The sequence below is a fragment of the Colletotrichum aenigma genome, assembly GCF_013390185.1.
Source record: "Colletotrichum aenigma strain Cg56 chromosome Unknown KSG_Cg56_contig10, whole genome shotgun sequence".
Taxonomy (NCBI): domain Eukaryota; kingdom Fungi; phylum Ascomycota; class Sordariomycetes; order Glomerellales; family Glomerellaceae; genus Colletotrichum; species Colletotrichum aenigma.
In genome coordinates, this window is record NW_023500916.1 from 106,026 (window position 1) to 129,327 (window position 23,302).

At 52.1% G+C, this 23,302-nt stretch overlaps 7 protein-coding genes across 7 annotated transcripts; 4 read left to right on the top strand and 3 right to left on the bottom strand.

Moving 5' to 3' along the window:
- Positions 1–484: 484 nt before the first annotated feature.
- On the top strand, positions 485–775 carry CGCA056_v013876 (uncharacterized protein; the record flags this gene model as incomplete). The annotated part of the gene is made up of 2 exons (XM_037329118.1): positions 485–537; positions 601–775. 2 exons carry the CDS (start codon positions 485–487, stop codon positions 773–775), a joined length of 228 nt encoding a protein of 75 aa, XP_037172386.1.
- Positions 776–1,274: 499 nt separating this feature from the next.
- Positions 1,275–2,963, bottom strand: asd-1 (putative rhamnogalacturonase; the record flags this gene model as incomplete). The annotated part of the gene is made up of 2 exons (XM_037329119.1): positions 1,275–1,304; positions 1,362–2,963. 2 exons carry the CDS (start codon positions 2,961–2,963, stop codon positions 1,275–1,277), a joined length of 1,632 nt encoding a protein of 543 aa, XP_037172387.1.
- Positions 2,964–5,481: 2,518 nt separating this feature from the next.
- On the bottom strand, positions 5,482–6,909 carry ugtA1-0 (UDP-glucosyltransferase A1; the record flags this gene model as incomplete). The annotated part of the gene is made up of 1 exon (XM_037329120.1): positions 5,482–6,909. One exon carries the CDS (start codon positions 6,907–6,909, stop codon positions 5,482–5,484), a length of 1,428 nt encoding a protein of 475 aa, XP_037172384.1.
- A 3,969-nt stretch (positions 6,910–10,878) lies between these two features.
- RTase-9 (putative RNA-directed DNA polymerase from transposon BS) lies at positions 10,879–12,876 on the top strand (the record flags this gene model as incomplete). Its single annotated transcript, XM_037329121.1, has 1 exon — positions 10,879–12,876. The coding sequence occupies one exon, from the start codon at positions 10,879–10,881 to the stop codon at positions 12,874–12,876; it is 1,998 nt and encodes a 665-aa protein (XP_037172385.1).
- Positions 12,877–14,320: 1,444 nt separating this feature from the next.
- On the top strand, positions 14,321–15,807 carry CGCA056_v013880 (uncharacterized protein; the record flags this gene model as incomplete). The annotated part of the gene is made up of 3 exons (XM_037329122.1): positions 14,321–14,387; positions 14,439–14,537; positions 14,588–15,807. 3 exons carry the CDS (start codon positions 14,321–14,323, stop codon positions 15,805–15,807), a joined length of 1,386 nt encoding a protein of 461 aa, XP_037171679.1.
- Positions 15,808–16,817: 1,010 nt separating this feature from the next.
- CGCA056_v013881 (uncharacterized protein) lies at positions 16,818–17,246 on the top strand (the record flags this gene model as incomplete). The annotated part of the gene is made up of 2 exons (XM_037329123.1): positions 16,818–17,051; positions 17,124–17,246. The coding sequence occupies 2 exons, from the start codon at positions 16,818–16,820 to the stop codon at positions 17,244–17,246; spliced, it is 357 nt and encodes a 118-aa protein (XP_037171678.1).
- A 3,034-nt stretch (positions 17,247–20,280) lies between these two features.
- On the bottom strand, positions 20,281–22,101 carry CGCA056_v013882 (Beta-lactamase-like protein; the record flags this gene model as incomplete). The annotated part of the gene is made up of 3 exons (XM_037329124.1): positions 20,281–21,356; positions 21,410–21,532; positions 21,585–22,101. The coding sequence occupies 3 exons, from the start codon at positions 22,099–22,101 to the stop codon at positions 20,281–20,283; spliced, it is 1,716 nt and encodes a 571-aa protein (XP_037171677.1).
- Positions 22,102–23,302: the final 1,201 nt, after the last annotated feature.

Sequence of the window (23,302 nt, forward strand, 5' to 3'; positions counted from 1 at the left end):
TGAACTGGAAAAAGCCAGGGCCTCATGGCTGCCCCGTCGCAGGCCGGTCGCCGGCCACTCGGCGTCGCCCTCTTATTGGATAATGGCAACGGTCAGTCAATTGATATGCAGAGGACATCCTCTGCTCGACTGAGCAGCTGAATGATGCTATCGAGATGCCATAATGGCCTTTTCGTCTCTCGCCGACATCTCAATCAGGACATGTTTGAGGTGCTAATTGAGATCGAGTGGAAACGCTGACCAAAGGAAGGATGGATATAAGGAGGAGACCGACTAGTGGCGAGGCCTACCAAGTGAAGTGAACCAGCTGGAGTACTGAAAGATTGCATCACAGCAATTTTCGGTCATTTTGAGGAATCGCGGATTCAATTGCGACAAATTGCGAGTTACATACGCTCTAGTAAAGATTGTTTCCGAAAAGACAGACCTTTAGTCAACCGAGTGTTGACACTGAAGTCCCCAAAAAACACCACACAACTCGGATATGTCACACTCCAAAGCCACGTCTGGCAAGACCGCGGCAGGGCACTCAAGTCTGTTAGTCGCAACTCCGCCCAACTCCACGCGCTCTGAAAACGCACTGACACTGTCAACCAACAGGCCTACCCAAACCAGCGTGTACAGCGTCGATCGCTACGTGAGCGAGTCATCCTCATGGACAACATTTGAGCAACGATGCGACACTTCCAACGAGGCCAACAACGATCCAGTGCATTCAGAACTCGACAGTCTATTGAGACAAGCTCAAGACCAGTCAGGTTCAAGAAGCAGGTGAAATGTCCTACGCACATACGTGGCGATGGAATTGATTAGCACAACCTGTACGAGTACGAGGTCAAGGCGCACTGCGGCGACAATTTCGGGGTTTTAATTACACTGAGATGGCGATCTGGGGATGCCAAGCCACGAGTAATGGTTTCGGAGAGTTCACGAAGAAGCGATATTGGATGAATGGGTCAATCTGCGCATATCCACACCTCAGTCGACGACACGGAGATCTGCTGGGCAAAGATACGGAAAATATTTTGCGGGCTCGGAGGACATGAAAAGACGATGATGCTGTCTTTGACGCGTCAGATGGCTGGCCATCTCACACCGATATATAAGTAGGGCTACTATGTGTAGCATATATATGTACGTGGAAGCATATGTGCTGTTGACCTGAGGTCGAATATATACCATGAAGACTCAAACGGGCACTGCCCTGGCCCTGGCCTCGGCGCATCGAGGCACAACTCTCCCCCTATCGAAAGACTTCACCAACATGACACCATCTACTGGAAGAGCTCAACGCAATCAAAGATCTGCAACATCAATTAGCAACGGCTTCGGCCTGCTTCAAAGTTGAAGGATGTACTTACGACATTGGGGCTCAGGTAGGTGTCGCCACTGCTGCCAGAAGCAACGGTGATAGTGACAGTGTTGGAGCCAGAAACGAGAGTGCCAGCAGGGATAGTGAAGTCGTAGATCTCTCCGTAGCCGCGGTAGGCACCGCGGGTAACACCACGAGAGTCGATCTTAGTGGGTGCAGCTGGGGTAGCGCCGCTCCAGCTGTTAACCTTGGCAACGGGACGGCCGCTGGCGAAGGACAGAGTGGTGGCAATGCGGAGAGTAGCGGCACCGCTGGGGGCAGAAGAGAGGGTGAACTTGATGGTGACGGGGTTGTTGACGGCAGTGAAGACGGCCATGGGGAAGTCGGTGAGGGCTGAAGAGCCGACAGTGTAGGTCAGAGGACCCCAGCTGCTCATGCGGCTGTCAGAGGGGTGCATGCGGAGCTGGTTGGCAGCGTTGCGGAAGCCGGTGGGCTGGCCGTCGTACTCGCCAATCTTCCAGAGGCTGGTGTGAGAGGCCAGGCCACTGGCGATGTTGGCGGTAGTGGCCTTGCCGGCGGTCACAGTAACGGAAGAGGTCGCAACCTTGAACTCGGTCTGGTAGAGGACCATGGTGTAGGTACCGGGCTTCATGGCGGGAGAAGTGAAAGCTCCGCTGGAGGAAGCGTAGGCCCAGTACTGAGCATTGGCGTTGTACCAGTGAACAACACGCTGGAAGCTGGAGGAGATGCCCGAGGCAGTACCAGTGACAGTACCACGGCCCGAGGCAGCGACGTAGCCCTTGAGGCTGAGGTCGGCGTAGAAGTCGTAGTTGAAGTCGGTGGCCTTGGGAATACCGGAACGGGAGAAGCTCATGACGTAAGGACCGTGGAGACCCATGCGGAAGGCCTCGGTCTGGACGTGACCACTGTTCATGTAGTTGTACAGGTTCGTGGAGTCGCCGGCGTTGTTGGTGTTGATGTCACGGAAGAAGGGGCCACCGGAGGACAATTCGAAACCGGTGGAAGGGTTGACGGAGATGCAGACGTGGATCTCCTCGGGGGAGGTGCCGTAGACGCAGCGGACCTTGTCGTCGATGAAACGCTCGGAGGAGTAGAACTTGGAACGGGTCTGGCCGCTGACAACGAAGACATCGGAGCCCTCGACGGTGGATGAAGAACCGGCGGTGGTGGATACAGCACCGAAGGGGTATTCGCTGGGAAGAATGTCCTTGTTGAGACGGGCAATGAAGCGGAGCTCGCCAATATCAGGCTCAGCGGTGATGTAAGTGGCCATGTAGATGTTGGCCTCGCCCTCCTTGACGATGAGGTAGTGGGTCAAAGTAGAGGTGGTGCAAGTAATCTTGATAACATTGCCTGTGCTGGCCTTGATGGTGGTAGACTCGACGGTGGCGGTACCCAGGCCAGAGCTGATGTGGCTGCCCTTGCTGCCGTACTGGAGCTCATTGCCGCGGTACTTGATGGAGTTGATGTCGCAGCTGGACTTGGAGACGGAGAAGACGAGAGAGTTGGATGAGCCGGCATCGACAACGAGGTTGCTGCCAGAAGTGGTGACGCCAAAGGCCGCCAAAGAAGTAGAGGTGAAGGAAAGGACGGTGAGGAAAAGAATGTGAAGAATGTTGTTGGACGCCATCTTGGCTGTAGGGGGTGCCTTTACAAGGCGATGAAGAGACAGAAGTCGGAATAAGGTCGAACAGCAACGCAGTCAAAGAAAGAGCAGGAGAGCCTCTTCAATAAGCCTTCCGGGACGAGAATGATCTGCTTATTATAAGCCGGGAAACGAGTATTGGCACTTGGCTCTTGGCAAACAGAGTCCTTGGCGGTCTTGATGTAGCCCCGGGTCTGGTTCGCGGGATTCAATACAGAACGAAGGTGGTGCCCGCCCGCCGCAGAGGTTACCTCTGGCGAGGACCCAAGATAGATTGCGATGGCTTGGTGATTGGCGGAATCATTGTTTCATGGGCCGGTGACAAGGGCTTGCAAGTCCAGTCTGCCCGAGATAAATCACAAAGAGGGAAGCAAAAAAAGGGAGAAGGACAGGGCCCAGGGGCCAAGGGGGGTGCTGTCCCGCTCTGGGCGGGTGGAGGACGGACATAGGACGGGCAGGAAACGGGCATGATTGATGGGATTTCGGACGACTTGGCAGGAACATTGCAGCCGCGTGCTTCGATCCCTGGATCTCTGTTTTTCTGTATCTGTAAGGTGGAAATAAGCATCAATAGCTACAGCTGCATCCGTAGCGGGAGATGTGAACAGGGCATCCGCTATAATGATCTCGCGATGGCGAAGTAGAAGAAGCAAATGGCCCTTCAGGATCGTCGATACGTTGGCTCGTTTGGGTAATTTTGGCTCCTTCGAGTAACAAGTTGGACCTTGATCAGTGTTGTGCAACGCAATGAGCGGCATGTCTGAATGTCACATTCGGGGCACCATGGCAGGTGGTAAAGAGCACTTAGATGAGGGGCACAGCGGTAAAATTGGTCCGTTGGACAAATTCAGACAAAGTAGAGGGTGCATCCGCCAACCGAGCACCGAATGAGCCGGGTGAGATGAGTTTCCAGGTAGGAAGGTGAAGAAGTCTACGTGCATCACACGGCGGCGACCGGCATTTCGGGCGATTCTACCCCAGATTCGAGCCGGCAGCTGGTGCAGGTGACTATTGACTCGCTGATGCAGAGGCGTGCGGCAGATGAAAGGCGGAGACGATACCTCGGGGTATTATTACAGCCAAAGCACAATGGACGATTTTGAGTTCGGGTAACATAGAAGCTTAAAAGAGTACGGAAGAAACGGAAATAAGCATGCGGGCAGCAAATTCGTGAATAAATGAAGACGCGCAATCCATGCCGACAGCCTCACCTCATGACTGATTCTCCTCTGGCCCTCGAGCGTTCGTTCGCAAAGTTCCGGCTGACACCAATGCGACTGAATTACTTATCATGTACGTGGCTGTCGGGACTCCAAATTGGAGGGAGAGTGCGTGAGAAAATGCGCGTTGGCGTGCGCAGCAACGTGAGAGATCCAGCGCGAGAAGGGAAAGGACGCCAAAAGGGAATTAACTCAGGAGCCCTGCAGGGACAATGCCCCGCTGCCCAGATGTTAGAGACTGGTTGCGTTAGGGTGTGCGTGGCATGCTGGGTCATGCAAGGATCTTCTTAGGGGGCGCATCACTGCCGGCATGGAGATTCTAGAAATCCGACACGAGGCGCTGCAAACAACTCCCACACAATGCGTATAAGTACTTCACACGATCACCTCAAGTCCACGGGCCGTACGCAGTATCAGTGAGAGCAAAACTATCTTCTTGGAATCATGAGCGTCCTTTTATCAAACTTGCATCAATACGGGTGATATCCGTATTCTGCGGACTTAACCCGAGAGCTTACCAAATCGTCGGTACATTGGTTCTAGCTATCTTCACTTGCACCTGCAAACTGACGTTTCCTACGCCTGACTTCTGACTCGGAAGCATTATCTGATGAGCAAAAGGCCGGCCTGTTTGACCGCCGAAATACTTCGATGGACGAGTCCGAATACATGTACCAGATGTGAAGCGGCAAGCCGGACAAACCTCTGCCCTGAGACGGATATCAATCGCGTGGCCTCCATCAACGACATCGCGCTTGTCAACAATCAATTCCACGCAAGTGGTGGATGCTCGGGATCAAGTTCCTCAACGGAATCTTGGGAAACCGAGCTCAATACCGAATGACCTCCCCTCAATCGCGGATGCCTGTCCTTGTCCTCCAAGACATGGGTGTTTCCTTTTGAGCGTTGCATGTCCTCAAGGGTAGCCGCTAAGCTTAATTCGTCTGAACGTTGCCCACATTTAGCGCTCCTATCAGGTCCACCGTATCGAACATCGCATCATTGAAGCCACTTTTATTTTCATGATCTCGTTTCCTAACAAAGTCTAGCTTGTCTCTATCCCCGGGGGCACGTGTTCCACCACGGACTCAATCTTCCGCTCATCGGCCAACCCCCGACACGACAGAGCAGTCACGGGGCCATCGGCTTTGGATCCCACAAACCGCTCATCCGTCCCTTTCGCAATGTCACTCTGCATAGCGATACACCACCGAACCAGCCCCTGGATCAATTCTTTCCCAAGAGCCTTGGTAGTCTCACCAGAATGCTGGCCATAGCCCCTATCATTTGAGCAACGCCAACATCTCTCGCTCCACAATGTCCATGGTGTTGAAATTCGCTGCCTCCCGCTTCAGCTCCTGAGCCCTGCTCCGGTACTTGCCGTTCTCTAGGATCGCCGCGACGGCCTTCACAATCTCGTCTTGACTCGGCTTGCCGGTCCGAAGGCTGATGGCACACCCCGCCATCTCACCCCGCAATGAAACCTCGATTTTGTCTTCCGAGTCCCCTGCCAAGACCATCGGCACGCCGTTCGTAACCCCATGAGTGAGCGCTCCGTAGCCGCCCGTCACTGCGAAGACATCCGAGTGTTCAAGCGCTGCGTCGTAAAGGAAGTAATCAACCACACGGGTGTTCAAAGGGAGGGTTTCATCGTCCTTGAGCCTCAACTCGGCACCCTTGGCGCCAAGAACGGCCATGACGATCAAGTCATCGCGGTTGGCTAGTCCTCGGATTGTGGGAAGAATCATATCGCCATAGTCCTGGACGACAGTGCCCTGAGCAACGAACACTACTTTCTTTCTGTCTGACTCGTCCATCGTGCTGTTGGCCACGATCTCATCCCACCATACGGGATATGGGTATCCGCTAGGAATCTCTTTACGAGGCAGAGCTCCGCCGAACTTGAAATTGGATGGCCAGTCCGATCGAGATAACTCAAGGGCCGGGATGCACATCTGCAACGTCAGATCGTGGCACGCCCAGCTAGCATCCCAGAGACCGTGGTGTATGACTTGTGCATGGTGGCCATAGATAGAGTCCAGAGGCTTGGTGGTTCCGCAAACGTGCTGCAGAACATCGCCCAGCTTGGTGAACGACTCCTTGCACACGTACTCGGCAAAAAGCTTGGCAATGACGATATTACGCATTCGTCCGGCGTTGGAGTCGTCGGCCGGCAAGCCGAACCCAAAGGGACCTGTATCTACACTAGCCCACATTGCCGGCATGATGCTGATGCCCAAGGTTGGTGGCAACGTAGCGTAACCGTCGGGAAGCTCAGCGCCCAGCTTGAGTGGTAAGATGCCACTGTACATAGACTCGCAAAGAACGATAACTTGGCGTTGTGGGTCTCGCTTCCTGAGTGATGCGAGAGCCGCTCGAATGGATTCGAGGGCTGATGGAATAGAATTGATCCAAAGCTTCTCATGGATCCAGAGTAGTTGTCGTAAGCCCCTGGGTATGTCGGCAAACTGAGGGAAAAGCCGATAAAGATCCGTCTCGCTCCGATAGTTGATAAATCCCTTGTGTGGTAGAAAGAAGGCGCCAGTGCGTTCAACTTGCTCGCGGTACCCCTCCGATGCGAGAAAGGAGACATCATGGCCACGACGAACAAGGTCCTTCGCAATCTGAAGCATAGGATTCATATGCCCTATAGCTGGGGAGCATAGCACAAGAACCAAGGGCTTGTTTAGGGTCTCGACTCCGGATGTCATGATTGCAGCTCTGAAATGATGAACTTGTTGCTGTTGAAAAGAAAGATCAGCTCTTTCGGAGTTCAAATGTGTCCTTATATTACCATTTTATTCTGGGCAGACAATTCAGAATCATGATCGACAACCAGTCGGCGAAGGAGTCATCGGTCAGTATCTTGTGGACGTCTCACCATGCCCACTCAGGAACCGCACAAAGACATGTCAGTTGACAGTTTCTTTAGCCAAGATATGTGCGGCTTATGTCTGCATTCAGCAAGAACAATGCGGGGTGAGCTGATCCGCCCGTGCTGCAAGTTCCTAACTTGCGGCCTTGGGGTATGATTGGCTGACAGTCCGAATTGATCAAGGAACCGTGATGCGGGTTGCCTGCCACCATAATTTCCAACCTAACTACAGATGGAAGTTTACAGTAGTCTCGTCGATATTTTGAAGGCTTCTTTAACCGAATGGGGAAGAGGTTGTCGCCATAGCTACCTTCTATGCAGCTCCCGGAGTTAGTTCTAAGATCTCGATTGTGACACCAACCTTCACTCCGACTTCCCTCCTACATACAATCCCGCCGGCACCCACTGTTAGTGCCGTGCTGGGTCCGCAACCTGAACACTAACACCACCAAATCAACCCCCTAACAACCGGAACCCTCGCCCGCGATGGCCTCACAGCCGGCCGCGGGCCCCTCGCAGGCCCCTAGGGGTCTCTCATCCTCTATGCATAGTCTCCCCCAGACCCCTCCCCCCCCTACCTCCCTACCTCCACGACCGAGGGGCCTCACGCCCCCCCCTACCCGGCCCTTGGGAAGGGGGCCACGATCGGCCACCGCCGCCCTCCAGCAGGCTCGAGAGGGTCAAGCCCTCCGAGATGAGGCCCTGGACCTCCTCGCCAGAGGCCTAGATGCCCTCATTAGGACGGCCCCAGCACGACTGAAGGCTACAGCCCAGGGCCTCATCGATACCTTTACCCAGTTTGCAACCGCAGAAATCTCTGGACCCACCCCTGGCCCCGGCAGTGGAAAAACGTATGCCCAGGCAGCTAGTAACTCTACCGCTAGCGGCCCCGGCCCCGGCCCCGGCTCCGGCCCCAGGTTGAACCCAGCAGCAGGCCGGCGGGCCACCAGCCGCACACGCCAGCCTAAGCAGACCCAGGACCTCCGCCTACTAGTTCGGCTCCCTGCAGAACACATCCCTACCTCCAGAACCCTAGCCCCTCACTCAGTTAAGATGGTGGTAACAAGAGAGCTTAACTTACAGCCGCAAGACCTAGTTGAGGTCCGCCATACTGCTACAGGCTTCTCACTTCAGCCCCAGAACAAGGAGATCCAAGCTTTACTTCTCCAGAGAGCCCCTGAGATCAAAAGCTGCCTTACAGCTGAGAAGGTTGAGGTGCCCACTAAGTGGCATCAGTATATCGTCCCATTCTGCCTCCTCTACTTTACTAGCCTTGATGGTAGTAAGGTTAGCATAGAATCTGAAATAGAGGAAGAGGTCTTCCTAAAGACAAAGCAAAGACTTATTTCCTGGCGCCCAACCTGGGATAGCCCTGATCTAGCTACAGCTACGCAAAGCCTGGTTATCGCCCTCCCTCAATGGGTTAAGGAAGGCTTCCGCCTGTTTGGACAGTCAGGTCCTGCTCGTCTGCTCCCCCCGAGGAAGCATATCCCTAAACGACACTCCCCTGGCTGCCAAGGCTTTCACTCAAACCGCTACTGCACCTGGAAACCCCTCTGCGAGAACTGTAGCAAACCCTTAGATACTCATGAGGCTGGGATCTGCTTAGTTAGGCCTAAGTGTGCTAACTGTCATGGGCCCTTCCTAGCAAGCCATGCAGACTGCCCAGCTAGGCCCCTACTGGTTAACAGAAACCTTACTATTCCAACCCGGAAAGAACTGCGAGGGATCCAGAAGGTTGGAGAGAAGGCGTCTAACGACCTTCTAGCAAACCAGGCTAGCTCCCCAGGAAGCAGCACACAGCAAGCTGAGGCTAGGCCAAGCGCTACTTCTAAGCGCCCTCGACCCCTCACACCTACGCAAGACTCAATTATTGTTGCAGATACTGCTAGTATAGCTGGGAGCAGCAGTATGGATGAGGATGAGGCTGAAGACTCTGAAGCCCTCCCCCCCCTAACTAACCGCCCTATCCATCCACTCCCAAGCAGCAGCAGGAGCCAGAGGGTAGCCCAGAAGCCTGACTATAACGTTGTTAATGCCTACACCCACCTCGACCTCGACTCAGAGCTATAGGCTCAGGCCAGCTACCCCACAGGTACTACGAGTTGCCCAGTGTAATGTGGGGAAGAGGAGCCCAGCCCATACAGCTCTCTTAGAGCTCTGCTGGGCAGATCAGATCGACATAGTTTTGGTCCAGGAACCCTGGATAGGCTATAGAGATAAGATGCAGATTAATACACACCCAGGCTTTGACTCCTACGTACCAGTTGACTTCTGGAACAGCAGAGACATAAGGCCTAGGGTTATGACCTTCACACGCAAAGGTCTAAGGCTGCAAATACAGCAACAAAGACCTACCTAATCAAGAGATATCTTATGGGTGAAAGCTGGCGACCTCACTATTATGAACATATATAGGCCGCCAGATGAGCCTATAAACCAAGCAACCAGCCTCCTTCTAGACTATCAACCGCCAGAGAGAGCCCTTATCGCTAGGGACCTTAATGCCCGCCACTCCTCTTGGGAACCTGGGTCCCCTAGCCGGAATCGAGGAGACGATATTGCAGAATAGGCGGAAGGCTACAATCTTCTGTTTATTAGGGAGGTTGGGGCCCCTACCCATACCCACGGGCATACCCTCGACCTAACCCTCTCAAATATTCCCTTTACCGAGGCTTATATCAGCCCACACCTACACCCAGGGGCTGACCACAAAGCCATCACAACAATTATCCCTATGAGTAGGGCCTAGGAACAGGGACGCCGGGCTAACCAGCTCTCAGTCCCAGAGTCAGCCCTACCACGGCTGATCGACCTAGTAAAGGCTGGGGCTACAGCCTTACCTACTCTAGGGGAACTGCCCAGCCCAGCAGAGCTGGACACCCTAGCTGCCCAACTGGTCAGCCTCTTCCATACAGCTATTCAAGCCGTAGGCAAGAGACGGACTAATCAGGGTAGGGGAGCCCCCTGGTGGACAGAAGAATGCTCAGTAGCCCACCAAGCTGCTATTAAGGCTAGGCGCCAACAGGCCCAAGAACCTGGGCTGGTCATACCTCCCCCTATCCTAGAGGAGCAAAAAGTCTTCCTAACAACTGTGAGAAGGGCGAAACGCACCTACTGGACTGCTAAGATCGAAGAGGCTAAGACAGACCAAGACCTATATAAAATTATAGGCTGGCGGAAGTCTAGCCTAGCAGTTAAAGCTCCGCCTCTAATAGTGGAAGGGCAGACGATCAGCAATACCCACGATAAAGCCCAAGCCTTGCGGAAGGCTCTACTAGAGCGATTTAGTGCTACAGACGACCTATCTGGGAACCCTTTTGCTACCCTAGTGGTTATAAGTCGTATTATACCCTGGCAGAATACAGTTAGCATAGAGGAAGTACGCCAGGCTACTCTGACAAAAACTACAACCCCTGGGACTGATAGGATTACTACAAAGTTGCTACAATGCACCTGGGGATTAGTAGCCAAGCCTATACAACAGCTCTTCCAGGCCTGCGTTCAAGTAGGCTACTTTCCTAGACCCTTCCGCAATGCGGAAATTGTCATGATCCAGAAGCCGGGGAAAACAGATTTCTCTAAGACTGGGTCTTGGCGCCCAATATCCCTGCTGTCCTGCTTAGGCAAAGGCTTAGAGCGGCTGATAGCAAAGAGGATGGCCTACCTTACTATCCTAGAAGGGGTTGCCAGCCCACAGCAGGTTGGAGCCCTACCAGGGAGGGCTGCAGTCGACCTGACAACCTGTCTAACCCATGAGATTGAGAGGGCTCTAGATACAGGGCTTACTGCGACGCTAGCAACAATGGACGTCAAGGGGGCGTTTGATTCCGTCTTACGAAACCGACTTATAGTCAGGCTACGACAGCAGGGCTGGCCTAGTAGCCTGATCAGACTGATCTACACCTTCACCTCCAGCCGAACAGCCTGCGTCAGGCTAGAGGATACTACTACAGAGGACTTCCCTCTATCCTGTGGACTACCGCAAGGCTCTCCACTGTCCCCTATCCTCTTCCTGCTCTATATAGCTGATATCCTAGCTGATGATCGGAAGCTGCGGTTTGGCTATGCAGATGATATAGGCTTAGTAGCTACTAGCCCCTCGCTAGAAGAGAACGCCACAGCCCTAGGCCAGGAGATCACTAGTATCCTCAGCTGGGGAACAGAAAATAAAGTCGCCTTTGATCCAGCTAAGTGTGAGGCAATCCACTTCAGCAGAAAACATAAACAGACAACAGACCTACCAGATATCCAAGCCAGAGGCCTAACTATTAAGGCCTCAATAAAGCCTATAAGATGGTTAGGGGTCTGGTTTGATAGGAGACTCTCCTTCCAACACCATGTAGGAATAAAGGTAGCAGCAGCAAAGAAGGTAGCCTATTTCCTACAGCACCTTACAAACACAAAAGGGGGGCTCCCAGCAGCTGCAGTTCGAAAAGCAGCTATTGCTTGCGCCCTCCCAATAGCCCTATATGGAGCTGAGACCTGGTATGCAGGCTTGACCAGACCAGCCCTGAACAGCAGCACCAGTATAGTCGGCACAGGGCAGAAGGTTTTAGCCTGTAGAGTCGGAAGAGTTATTACAGCAGCAGCAAGGGCTATCCTACCTGTCTGGAGGACCACACCAACCAGTGCCCTCATCCGAGATGCTGGCCTACCAACAGCAGAGGTGGCCCTTGAGGCAGCGCGACTACGCTTCGCTACACGCCTACAGAAGGTTGACCAACAACATCCCTTGGTCCCAAGGCTTCTACAGCCAGGGCGGCAGCAGACCAGGCTCCAAAGAACAGCTGGCCTCTTACCTAAGTGCCCAAGGCCAGCACTCCTACAGCCGCAATACCCCCCCGGGTCTCACCACCCTATAGTCACACAGACGAAGGAAGTAGCAGCAAGGATCTTCCAGGCCTGGCTTAAGACTGTGCCAGATAAGCATACTATTATCTACTCAGACGGATCTAAGGCCCCTGATGGCGCTACAGGGTTTGGCTTTGTTATATACCGTAAGAACAAACGTATAGCCCAGGGCTGCGGCCGCCTTGGCTTAGCAGAAGTGTTTGATGGGGAGGCTGAGGGGGCGAGGGCAGGGCTCCGACGGGCCCTCCTTACCTCCCAGGGCCAGCCTATACACATCTGTATCGATAATACCAGCGTTATCCAGGGAATCCGAGGCAGGGTCCCAGACTCCTCACAAGCGGCCTTCCTTGAGATCCAAGAGGCAGCTAGGATCCATGACATACGAACCCATTGGTCCCCAGGGCATGAAGGCATCAAAGGGAACGAGGAAGCAGACAGCCTAGCCAAGGAGGGCACAACCTTGCCAGCCCCTAGGGGCCAACTAGCCACCCTGTCAGGGATCAAACGGCTAGCTAGAGAACGTATATGCCGCCAGTATAGAAAATGGTGGAAGCAAGAGGCAACACCCCGCTATACCCAACTAGGGCTTAAGGCTTCCCTCGCCTGCCCCCCTGAACTAGCCCTGCCACGGGCTATACTCCACCATCTCCTAGCAGCCCGGTCAGGCCATGGAGACTTCGAACAATACCATCAACGCTTTAACCATACAGAAGCACTGCTTACCTGCTCCTGTGGGGAGGCAAAGGAGGCAGACCACCTAGTCTACTGCCGAAAGACCTTAGCGAGGAGGCTTCAGTGGCCGACCCTCCACCCTTCTAGTCCACAGGAGCCTATAGGACCAATAGGATCTCTGGATCGATACTACAAGGGGCTAATCACTGATCATGAAGGCTTCCAGGCCTTTCTCTGCGTGACAGACTTCTTCCGGAAGATCTGCCCGCGGTACTAGGGCCCAGGTCTGAACCTAGGCCTTAGTAACGAACCCCCTCCTCGTAGAGGAACTGACGAGTATAACGGAACCAGGGAACCAGCGGGAACTAGGGACGGATAGAACACATAGTAGCCTATGGGCAAGATTTGGAGGACGTTAGGAAGAGGCGTGTAATGTAGAGTATATAGCTTGAGCCTGCGGCCCTCCACGCCATATACCCCTCGGGAGGTCGGCCGCAAGGGCGGCTGCGCCCTTGCCGCCACGGCGTTAAATACAACAACAACAACAAAAACAACCAACCTTCACTCGGACCATCATTCGGAGGTGAAATCTAAACGGCCTGCCAGCAGCCAAAACCTAAGTATTGACCTTGTTATCCGCTTTTGTGGTCCTGTCAAAAGCTGGTGGATCGGCATCAGGGAGTAGTTCAGACTCCCTCATCAGGTACCTAGATGCCAAGGGCGCAGAATCATTGACCCGACGGTTCCCATTGCCAGACTCCTATCGACCGTAGTCGAGACGTCTAGTCTTAACGATAATATAGAGCTTATGAATTACAGCTATGGGTATCGCGAGTGACAGCACTTGCAATGAAATTGGACTTGTCCTTTATGGTATTTCATTGCAGGAATTTTAGTACGTTTCTTAGCTCCATTAAGTATGCTGAAACATCCGTTTTGCAAGTCGTAAAGCATTTACTTTTCTCGTTGGTTCTGAACCACAGACGATTTTTATGGAATTTCGAGTGAATTTGCAACCTACACTGTAATTTGTTGGCGAGGTCTGTCAGCGATGTGCATAGTTGATTGCTTCTTGATCTATAAGAGCGTAAGAGCGGATGACTCCCCCCGCGTTTACATCCTTTCCTTTCTATTGTACTATTTCGCCATGTTCTTCGTCTAGCTTTGGAAGGGGTCGACGTCTTATCTTCGATGCCAGTCGCCGCGCGTCCAAAATTAGCAAGAGACAGGCATTTGAAGTTACATCGCGGGGCCAACAACGCGATAACAGAATTACTGCCCATGCAAAATCGCATGAAGCATGACTAATCGGTCAAGCCAAGCACGCCATTGATGCCAAGGTGCTGCTCATCGACACTCTTCTCCTCACTCCCTTATCTCTGGGCTCGAAATCTTATCATCAATAGCAAGGGGGTCGGGACCGGGCGGCAATGACCTCGGCTGCTGATCTTGATGTTTAGCGGTCTGAACTCTCGAATCGTCTTGGTGCGACCGACGCGGAGATGAGAACGATGCTCCCGATCAGGGCCTCTATGGCGTGCTCTGCGTGCAACGTCACCCCCTTCGCGGCCATGTGCGAAGGTCGCTTTCACATAAATCTGCAGCGGGAATTTTCCAGTAATTTGGGGTCGGCTTCTCTTTTTGGGACTTGACACTTTGACCTGCCGGCCTGGTATCCTGTTGGATCACATCAGTTTCAACCTGAACCGAAGTTTAGCGATATGGCTGTCAAAGAGGATTCGCCATCCGGGGTCGCGCCCAATATCGAGCAGTCGGACAAGAATCCAGGTGCGTTGCCCAAGCGAACGACTTCTCAGCCGCTCTCTAACTCTCATCCAGTCAAGTGGTATCGCTCGCCTTTCTACAATGCGACCATTTTGGGCATGTGCAGTTTTGCAGCCCCAGGCCTATGGGGTGCTATGAATTCACTTGGCGCCGGTAAGGCTCCTACACACCGTTATACCTTGTCACTGGCTAACCGTACCCAGGCGGCGCACAAGAACCCTATTTGGTCAACACTGGAAATGCCCTGACATTCTGCCTCATGATTGTTTCATGTTGGCTCACATCTTCGATTGTCAAGTTCATCGGCATCAGAGGCGCTCTTGTCATTGGCACCGTTGGGTTTGCGCCGTACAGCGCCGGACTCTACCTAAACAACCGTTACGGTGTTGAATGGCTTGTCATCCTCGGCGCAGCTTGTTGTGGTGTGTCTGCTGGCATTTTTTGGGGTTCCGAGGCAGCAATCGCGATTGCCTATCCAGAGCCTCGTAATAGAGGGCGAATGGTAGCCTACTGGCTGACTTGGACTCGACTTGGCCAGATTATGGGCGGTGCTATCAACCTTGGTCTCAACTCTGACCGAAGCGGAGCCGGTAAAGTGTCGTATAAGGTATACCTCATCTTTATTGCGCTTCAAGCTTGTGGCCCGTTCGTTGCGTTACTACTCAACAACCCTTCCAAAGTGCAACGAAGCGATGGCAAGCCCGTTGAACTCACCATTTCAGATCACCCATGGACCGAGGTCAAAGCAACTACAAGGACATTTCTGAACCCGAAGTTCTTGCTTCTCATCCTGTGGATTGGACAGGGCGTATACTCTGAGTCCATTTTCTTCACTTATATTGCCCTTTGGTTCTCCGTTCGAGCTAGAGCTCTCGGTTCACTCCTTTCTGGCATTGTGGCTGTAATTTCCGGCAATCTTCTGGGCTTGTGGCTTGACCAAAACCAGATTGCGCTGAAAAAGCGAGCCAGATGGGCTTTCGCAGTCATTATGCTCACTCAGGGTGCGTGGTGGCTGTGGCTGACGGTTAATGTTACCGAGTACCGTCGCACACAACCAATCTTTGACTGGAGCGACCCCGGCTTTGGAAGGGGGTTCGGTGTCTTCATCTTCTTGGTATCGGGCTTTCAATTGAACTACAACTTCGCCTTCTTCATTATCGGCCAGATCTCAGATAGTCCACAGGAGACAATTCGACTATCGGCGCTCTTGCGCGGAACCGAGTCAGCCTGGCAAGCCCTCAGCTACGGACTGAATGCGATTCCAATTTTTGCTCTAGTTGGCGGGCCGTACATCAACTTCGGGCTTTGGGGAGCATCCATCGTGCCAGCGTGGCTGGTAATTCGACATCTGGGCAACGAAAGTAAGAATGAAGATTCGGAGACAGCTTCTCAGGTAGAAGCAATTCACATTGGCAAGCAATAAACAACATCGCTGCCTGAGATGAGCAGAGGCTTCGATAGGGAGAGTCACCATACGCAAGGTGTTTGTCATTTACTGAAGAGGACATGTGGCTCAAAAGTAACAATCAACGCATACCCATTGCGCGCCTGAGTCTCTGCTGTTTTTTGGGATAAGTTTCTTCCGGTCGTGAGTCTCGGCATTTGTCAATTCGCTGTGTCCAGAAAATATCCTGGGCGACCGTACTGTCCAAGCCAGTCCGGGTTTTGAGTTCTCGATGAACTTGCCTAAATTGACTCGAATCGCCAAGTTGACTTACAAAGCGTTGCTGCTTTTTCCCAGCACCATATAGAGTTGCTCTTATCGATAAGCGGCAGTTTGCTAATTAAAGACCTTTTGATTCAAGGCCAGACGTGCTCAAACACGTGGCTGAGAACAGCGTATGTAGAATAACCTTCCTCCTGTGTCTCTGATAAATTGCGCCGGGCTCTTAAATGTGGGGATCGTCTATAACAGACCTGATATGAACCCCAACCGAACTGTCTTTTAGACTTTGTCTGCCTGTCGCACCTGGTCAGTTGTCTCATCGTCCTCACCTGACAAAGTCATACCCACTTTTTCAGGGGCAGCGAAGAGCAGGCTTCGCCCTCAGCCTTAAGCTCGCATGGCACCAGCAATATTCGGCGTCGGTATCCGCGGCAAGGCTAGCGTGCGCTTGAGTTCTGACCATGTCAATAGTTGTCGCACATAGACTCGCTCCGTCAACTCAACTCAATGCACGGCTTGACGGAGGCTCTCCTGACGTGGTCCTGGAATAGTTGCTAGCAAGACAGAAAGTTTGAGGACAACGTACTATAAGACTATGAGGACCGCCTTGTGGAAAGTGGAATATGTCTTCTTCGTCCTCTATCAGCAGCGCTTCCGTTCTTTCTGACTTGAACATCCAACCATTTCAATTCCATCTTAACCACAAAGTCCCATTCGAGACAGCACGTCAATACCGTAGCTCCCCCAAACTCTCACGATAAACCACAATGTTCGCCCGGACCATCGTCATTCTTGCACTCGGCGCTCTCGCCTCCGCCCAAACACTCACGGGTTTTCCCGAGAGCATTTCTTGCAAGCAAAATTCTGGGGGAAACGCTAGCGTTTCTAAAGCCGAGATGAAGACAGCCATCGTTGGTCCTAAGGGTTTCAAGGAAGACGATTCTGCGGCCAACGTCGCTTCAGGGAAATGTTCGAGCCTTTCCGGCATTCCACTGTTCACGGTACGTTATTGCAGCAAATCACAACCAGAGCTCAGCCTCTAGTGCGCCATGCTAATGATTGCATCTGGATAGGTCGGAGCTGCGAATAAGGCCAACGTTGGGTTCGCTTACGACAAAGCGAAGGATACTTACCACTTCTGCTTCGCACAGGGTGCGGTTGATGACGCCACTGGTTACCCTTCTCAATGCACCTAGAGATAGTTTCGATTTGGATTAGCATGATAGTTGGAGTTCTCCGGGGAAATTACATTGACTTAGCTAGCGCTTTCCAATTTCAAAACCTCTCATTCGACTTGAAGTTCTCTTGTATGAACTAGTTTGCGAGACGGATCGGCAGTAGCAAGGCTTACGAAGCCATCGAACGCAGCAAAACTTCCTTTCTTCTTCATTAGACCTTGATAACTAAAACCTTTGTAGAGTGCATAACACCCGCAAGTCTTTCTCCGCTCTCTCATGTGAGTACCTGGCTAAATGTAGCCAAAGCATATTTAAGCCGTGTGTTTCTCTCTTTCCAACTCAAACCTCTAACCGTTTTCGGTTCCCAACTTTCGTCTGTTCCTTTTACCTTTGAGCTCAAGCTACGCAACCATGACTGCCAGCTTTCAATCTACCTATCAGCAATACAAGCACAGAACTTCACAGGCGCTGGGGTGGCTTACTTCTACCGCTACTGAGCTAGGCATCGCACGCCAGACAGACATACAGCCCTACACTGTGCAAGAGTTAGTAAGTTTCGCAACATCTTGTCTTTCGGCTGGCCGTCGAATGCCGAAAAGAAATCGCAGATGGTTGAAAGAAGCGATTAGCTTGCGTCGTCGCGTTGCTGAGCGGTTTCAAGACCAGGGGTGCGAGAAAGCGAACAGTACTCATGCCCACTTCATCCAGCAGTTGGAACACATCTTGGCCTATTTCGATCCGTCTAGGGAGACCGCAGTTACCGGAGAAACTCCTGTGACGGCTTCCGAGACAGAAAAGCAAAACCACAGGCCAAACTATTTTGCAGTTCTTCGGCCTGGTGACAATGGCAATGTAGCGGATGAGAATGACGAAAGTCTGCCTGTCGCTGTCGAGAACTATGAGAACTCCGCACATAATTTTAGTACCAAACCACAATCATCTTCAGGATCAGAAGGGAAGCCAACATCAGACGGCTTGGACCCTTTCGCGGAGGATGCACTATTGGAGATGTGTTGTCTACTGGACGACGCCAATCAGGTTCGGCAATATATTCGACAAGTCTGGAACCGATACCTGAATTTCGAAATCGATCTCATTACAGCCGCCGTGGTAACGCAAGGTTCACTTGCGCATATGAGTCACATGTGTGTGGACCTTCGCAACAAATTTCCCAGCGCAACATCATATATGATGGAGGGCTTCATCTATTACCAGGCGGCATTGGGGGGATTGACGTGGGAAGAATTCGTGAAAAGTGACGACAGCTTACATCAACGTTACCAAGACACAGGCTGGGAACTAAACGAGGAAATTAGACAGTGGACTATGAAGGACACTGGCGTAGTGCTTCGCTACATTCCTGATATCTCGAAACGCTTCCATGTAACGGTGACTGACGAGATCTCAAAGACTTTTTGCGCGACAATGGATATGATGTTGATAGTCACAGCCACCTACTTCCGAACTTTTCAGACTTCCATACTCTCCTTGCTCTTTATCGAGAAGCAAAGAATGTGGCTGACGATGTTGCAAAATGGGATTTGCTCACAGCATTCTTAAGGGACATACCGGGAGATTGGGACTTTGCAGCTGATACTGTACTCGTGTATCAAGTAGGACTTGATTTGATTGGTATGAGCGGTTTGCAAACTCGCATTGACGCTGACTTTGGGCATTATCTTGACCACGAAAATATCCAGGCCTTGAAGAGAGCGTCTGCTACCCAGTCCAATCCCAACAACAAAGATATTCTTATGGTTTCATATTTGGCCTCACGTCTCTCAGACACGAAGTCTATCATTGGAAACCCAATGGCTTTGGGATCTTTCCTCCATCGTTTGATGGAAGGAGTCAACCGTGTGTTTGTAAGGCGGGTGAACGAGGATCGCCTTGTAATGCTGATGGCTCACGAATACAATATGGCCAGAGTCTGCCGAGGCCGCAGGGCTTTACTATGGCCAGACATGGAAGCACTCATCGCCCTGCAAGAGATACTGATCTTCTCTTCCGAGCGCCCCTCGACAACTCAGCAGTGCGAAGTACGCCTGTGGCTTGCGCAAGGATTAAGACTGGACGAAATCAAAGCCGAGCCCAATTTAGAGAAACGCGCAAAGATCGCAGATCGACGGAAGCTTGCATTGAGCATCCTACCAAGGCCGAAAGAAGAAGGCAGCTTCGTGCCAGAGCAACTGACACGGCTGAGGCAAGCGTATTCCGCAAAATGCAATACTCCGGGCTGGCGTCGTGAGCTGGTTACTCCAAAGCTCCTGCGTCATTTTTTGACGTTGATACGCCGAGGACGCAATCTTCACAACTGCAACCGGGGAAATTTCAGTTTGAAAGCCAAGTGGCAGGCGCAACTCGTAATCCTGTCGACCTGTCGTATATCAAGCATCTAAGTGGGCTCGAGCAGAAGGTTCAAGCCGAGGTTTCGACGCTTTTCTTTGATTTCATCGGCGTCGGAGAAATTGTCCACAAACAATTCAGCAAGGTAATCATCGAGGGAATCGACCAAAGCAGGGAATTGCTCGTCAGCGCCGATGGCAAGTTAACCCATGACTTGCAAACAATGTATGACGGCGATGAGTACATTACAAGCACTGCGGTCACGTCATGGCTTGACTTCTGCAAGTATGTTTATACCATCCTCCCAACAGTTTACCTGTTGAATCACTAACATTAAGACAACAGAAAGGTTGGCGTGAAGATTCCCAACTCGCTCCAACTTCAAAGGTAAGAAGAAGGGCTCGGGCAAATTTGCGCTGTCCCAAAATAAAGGTCCATGCGGTATCGGGTCAAACATAACCTGCCGTTTCTCGTAAAGCGGTACATCGTCAGAACGTGGAAAGACAGAGAACCATAAGCGTTTGACACCACAGTCTTTGAGCCATATGCAACGTCAACGAGCTGAGGGGGCTGTATCAAGCGATGACTAGGGGTCGCGCTGAAAAAGGGGAACGTGAAAATGTATCGCTGAATTAGAAATCTGTGCGTCTTCTGTTGCACCGACTAAATGCTATGATATTTCCATGGACATTCTCCCGGTCCCCAATCAAGACTTGACCTTCTTTAACGTCACACCGAATGGTCTGGGCGAGATGCTTTGAGAGGCCCCATCCTCTCCAATAGTGACGACGTAGTCATCAAAGGCAAGATAGTTGTACGTGTTGCGGTCGATCAACCCCCAAGTTTGGCATCCACCCTGGGGAAAGAAGAGTTGATCATCAACTTCTTCTTCGTCATGATTCTCATAGACGGCACGCCAAGACCATGCGTCTCCTTCCTTGATGTTGGTCGGATAGATCCTGGCAGTAATGTTGAAGGTCTTTCCGGGCTTGATCGAAGTGCTGTAATTGGGAATGTTGGGTAGGACGGGAACCCCGCGAAGTTTGAGGCCAGTCAGCGACAGACCAGGTCCATCGTCAACAGACAAAGTGACAGTCGAGTTCGTCTCAGGGTCGGCGTAGGTTCCAGCAAAGGCTGCTTCTGCGGCTTCTTTGTTTGCTTGCTCGAGAGCAGGAATCAGTGCAGAAATAACTCCAGAAATAACTCTGGTGGGGAACATGAATTCCGTGGAGGCGGGACCGCCAGTGAGAATAGAAACCGTGAGGTCATAATCAGGAATCAGGAGGAGGAGATTGGAGTAGAGACCGAGGTCACCGGATTTGGTGTAGATGTGAATAGGAACTCCGGTGGGAAGGAGAGTCGTGGAGGACAAAATCTCCCAGGGGGCGCCGATAGAATAACCGGAGAAGGTCGTGAAGGACTTAGGCTTCAGCCAGGACTTAGAGTCTATGGAGAGCTTCTCGGAAAGTATGGCAGTGCCGAAGTTGAGCATGTCGCGGGTGTTGGTGTAGATGCCGCCGGCGCTGGTGTAGACACCGAGATCTCCTTTCCATGTGGGTTCCCCTTTGGGAATAAAACCCCATGAGTCTTGGACTGGGCCAGTGACGGAGGTGTTGGTTAGACCAAGCGGTTTGAGTATGGTCTCGTTAAGGATAACATCATATGTCTTGTTCGTGGCGGCCTCCACCACAAGACTTAGGAGAGAGATGCCGAGGTTGGAGTAGATGGGCGTAGTGTGCGGTCGGAAGACGAGCGGCTTTTTGTTCAAGCCAGAAATTAGATCTAAAGGACATTAGAAAAGCGTAGAAAGGCGCAGGCCGAAGGATCTTGCATACCTTCTGCGGTACAGGCTTTTGTACCCTCAAGTCCTGAGCATTTGGGTCGCGTCTCATTTGCAATCGCTGGGAGGCCCATCAGCTTCCAAGGGTAAGCTGCAAAGTTGGCAAGATCCGTAGCGACTGGAACTGTCAGTATAGGACGGCGACACAGTGGAAAGACTCAGATACTCACTGTCGCCGCCAATGCCAGACAAATGAGATGCAAGGTCCTCGACTGTAATGGTATCCCACGGAATAACATTGAAAGAGCTGTTCTCCGGTGTTTTGACTGTTCCTTCCTTGAGTTGTGGTAGATACTTAGTGACGGGATCGCTGCCTTTGATGTGGGAGTCCTGGAGGGCGGTCAAGACAGTGAAAAGCTTCGTAATACTACCGCCGCGAAACACTGTGTCAATGGTAACCTCCTTGGTGCCAGTAGCCTCTGCTATTGCGGGCGTATGGTAGAATTCGAATAGCGGGCTATCCTCGTGGACAGACTTTACGCCGATGGCAATGGCGGTGCTATTGAGCTCATCGGAGGATGTGAGGTTGGCAAGATTCTGCTTGATATTTGCCAGAGTCTCCTTCACGAAAGTCGAGTTGCTTGGGCGTTGTATTGATGGGAGAGTGTAACCAGTAGGAGGACAGGGGTTGGCTTGAGTGCCGGCAAGGAGAGTCGTAATGACTATGAGTGGTAATTTACACAGCATTTCGAAAAGTGCAGGGCGAGCTATATGAAATCGGAAGACTGCGGGTGAGGTGGTGTTTTTGTCTGCTCGTTCCCTGTGAGATGTCGACTCCTATATATGGGTTCTTCGAGATTATCATATTTTACATCCCCATGAGCTTTGATGTTGACAAGTGCCGGTAACCGCGAGGAAGAATACTTGATACCTTTCCGACTTGAGCTCAGCCACGAGACATGGACGCCGCTGAAGTTGCTGGAGCTCTCACAGCCCGACATCACCAATCACATTCACTTGGGAACTCTTAAGGAGCAACATCCACGTCCATCTATGCTCTCGAAGGATCTGCCTAGCAGACGCCATCGTGAACAGACTTCGCCCGGTGTCTTTGGCGAAATAAGGTTAATTATGGATGAACAGCCTCTTGGCGTGCAGTGCTAGACTTCTGGTATGGAGCTAAGAGCAGCTAAGAGCATGGGCGGGGCTGATGAGCTGCGGCCCTGCTGCTTGGTTGGCCTTTGTGGTGGGTTTATCTCAAGGCAGACGAGAAAATCCAGCTATATTTGACTTGCTTTATGCTTGGACAAGCTGAGTTGGCTTATTCGGTAGTGATCTTCATAGGATATTGTTGATAATTTAGAACCTGGTGACGTAGGTGGTGAGATTTGGCGGAGGCGCGGAGTGAAGACTCGTGGCAGGAGCTTGGGCCCCGTAAGCACGGCATTTGAAGCGCAGAAGACCCTCCCGAAAGCTGCGATTGGTTCGCTCGCAAAAAGTCCGAGTTGTTTGTTCATTGACCAATGTTGAGCTTGAGTCACTAACAATTTGAGACTTGTCCCTGTATCTTGATCGCCATTTGGGGGCGGTTGTCAGGCGCATTTCCTGCACAGCTAGACGCGCCAGGGTGCATGTCCAGCCTGGATGCTCCCTGTATTGGCCAGACTTGCGACTTAAACGGCAAACCTGCAGCCCTCGTGGACTGGATGGCCACTCGGCAGGGCTGAAGGACTAGATCCCATGTCGAAATGATCGTCCCAGGCTAGGCAGAGACATTCTCTTGCCTCCTGTTCGACAGCTCCACGAGGGAGAGAGCTCTATCGTACTCTGGCCCATTTCAGCGGTATCCATCATGGCCAGATACTCGACGAAGCATACTACTACGAAGTAAAGTACCATTCTAATGTTACTATGACAGTCAGTCACCTGTTAAGTGGTCAATTCCCAC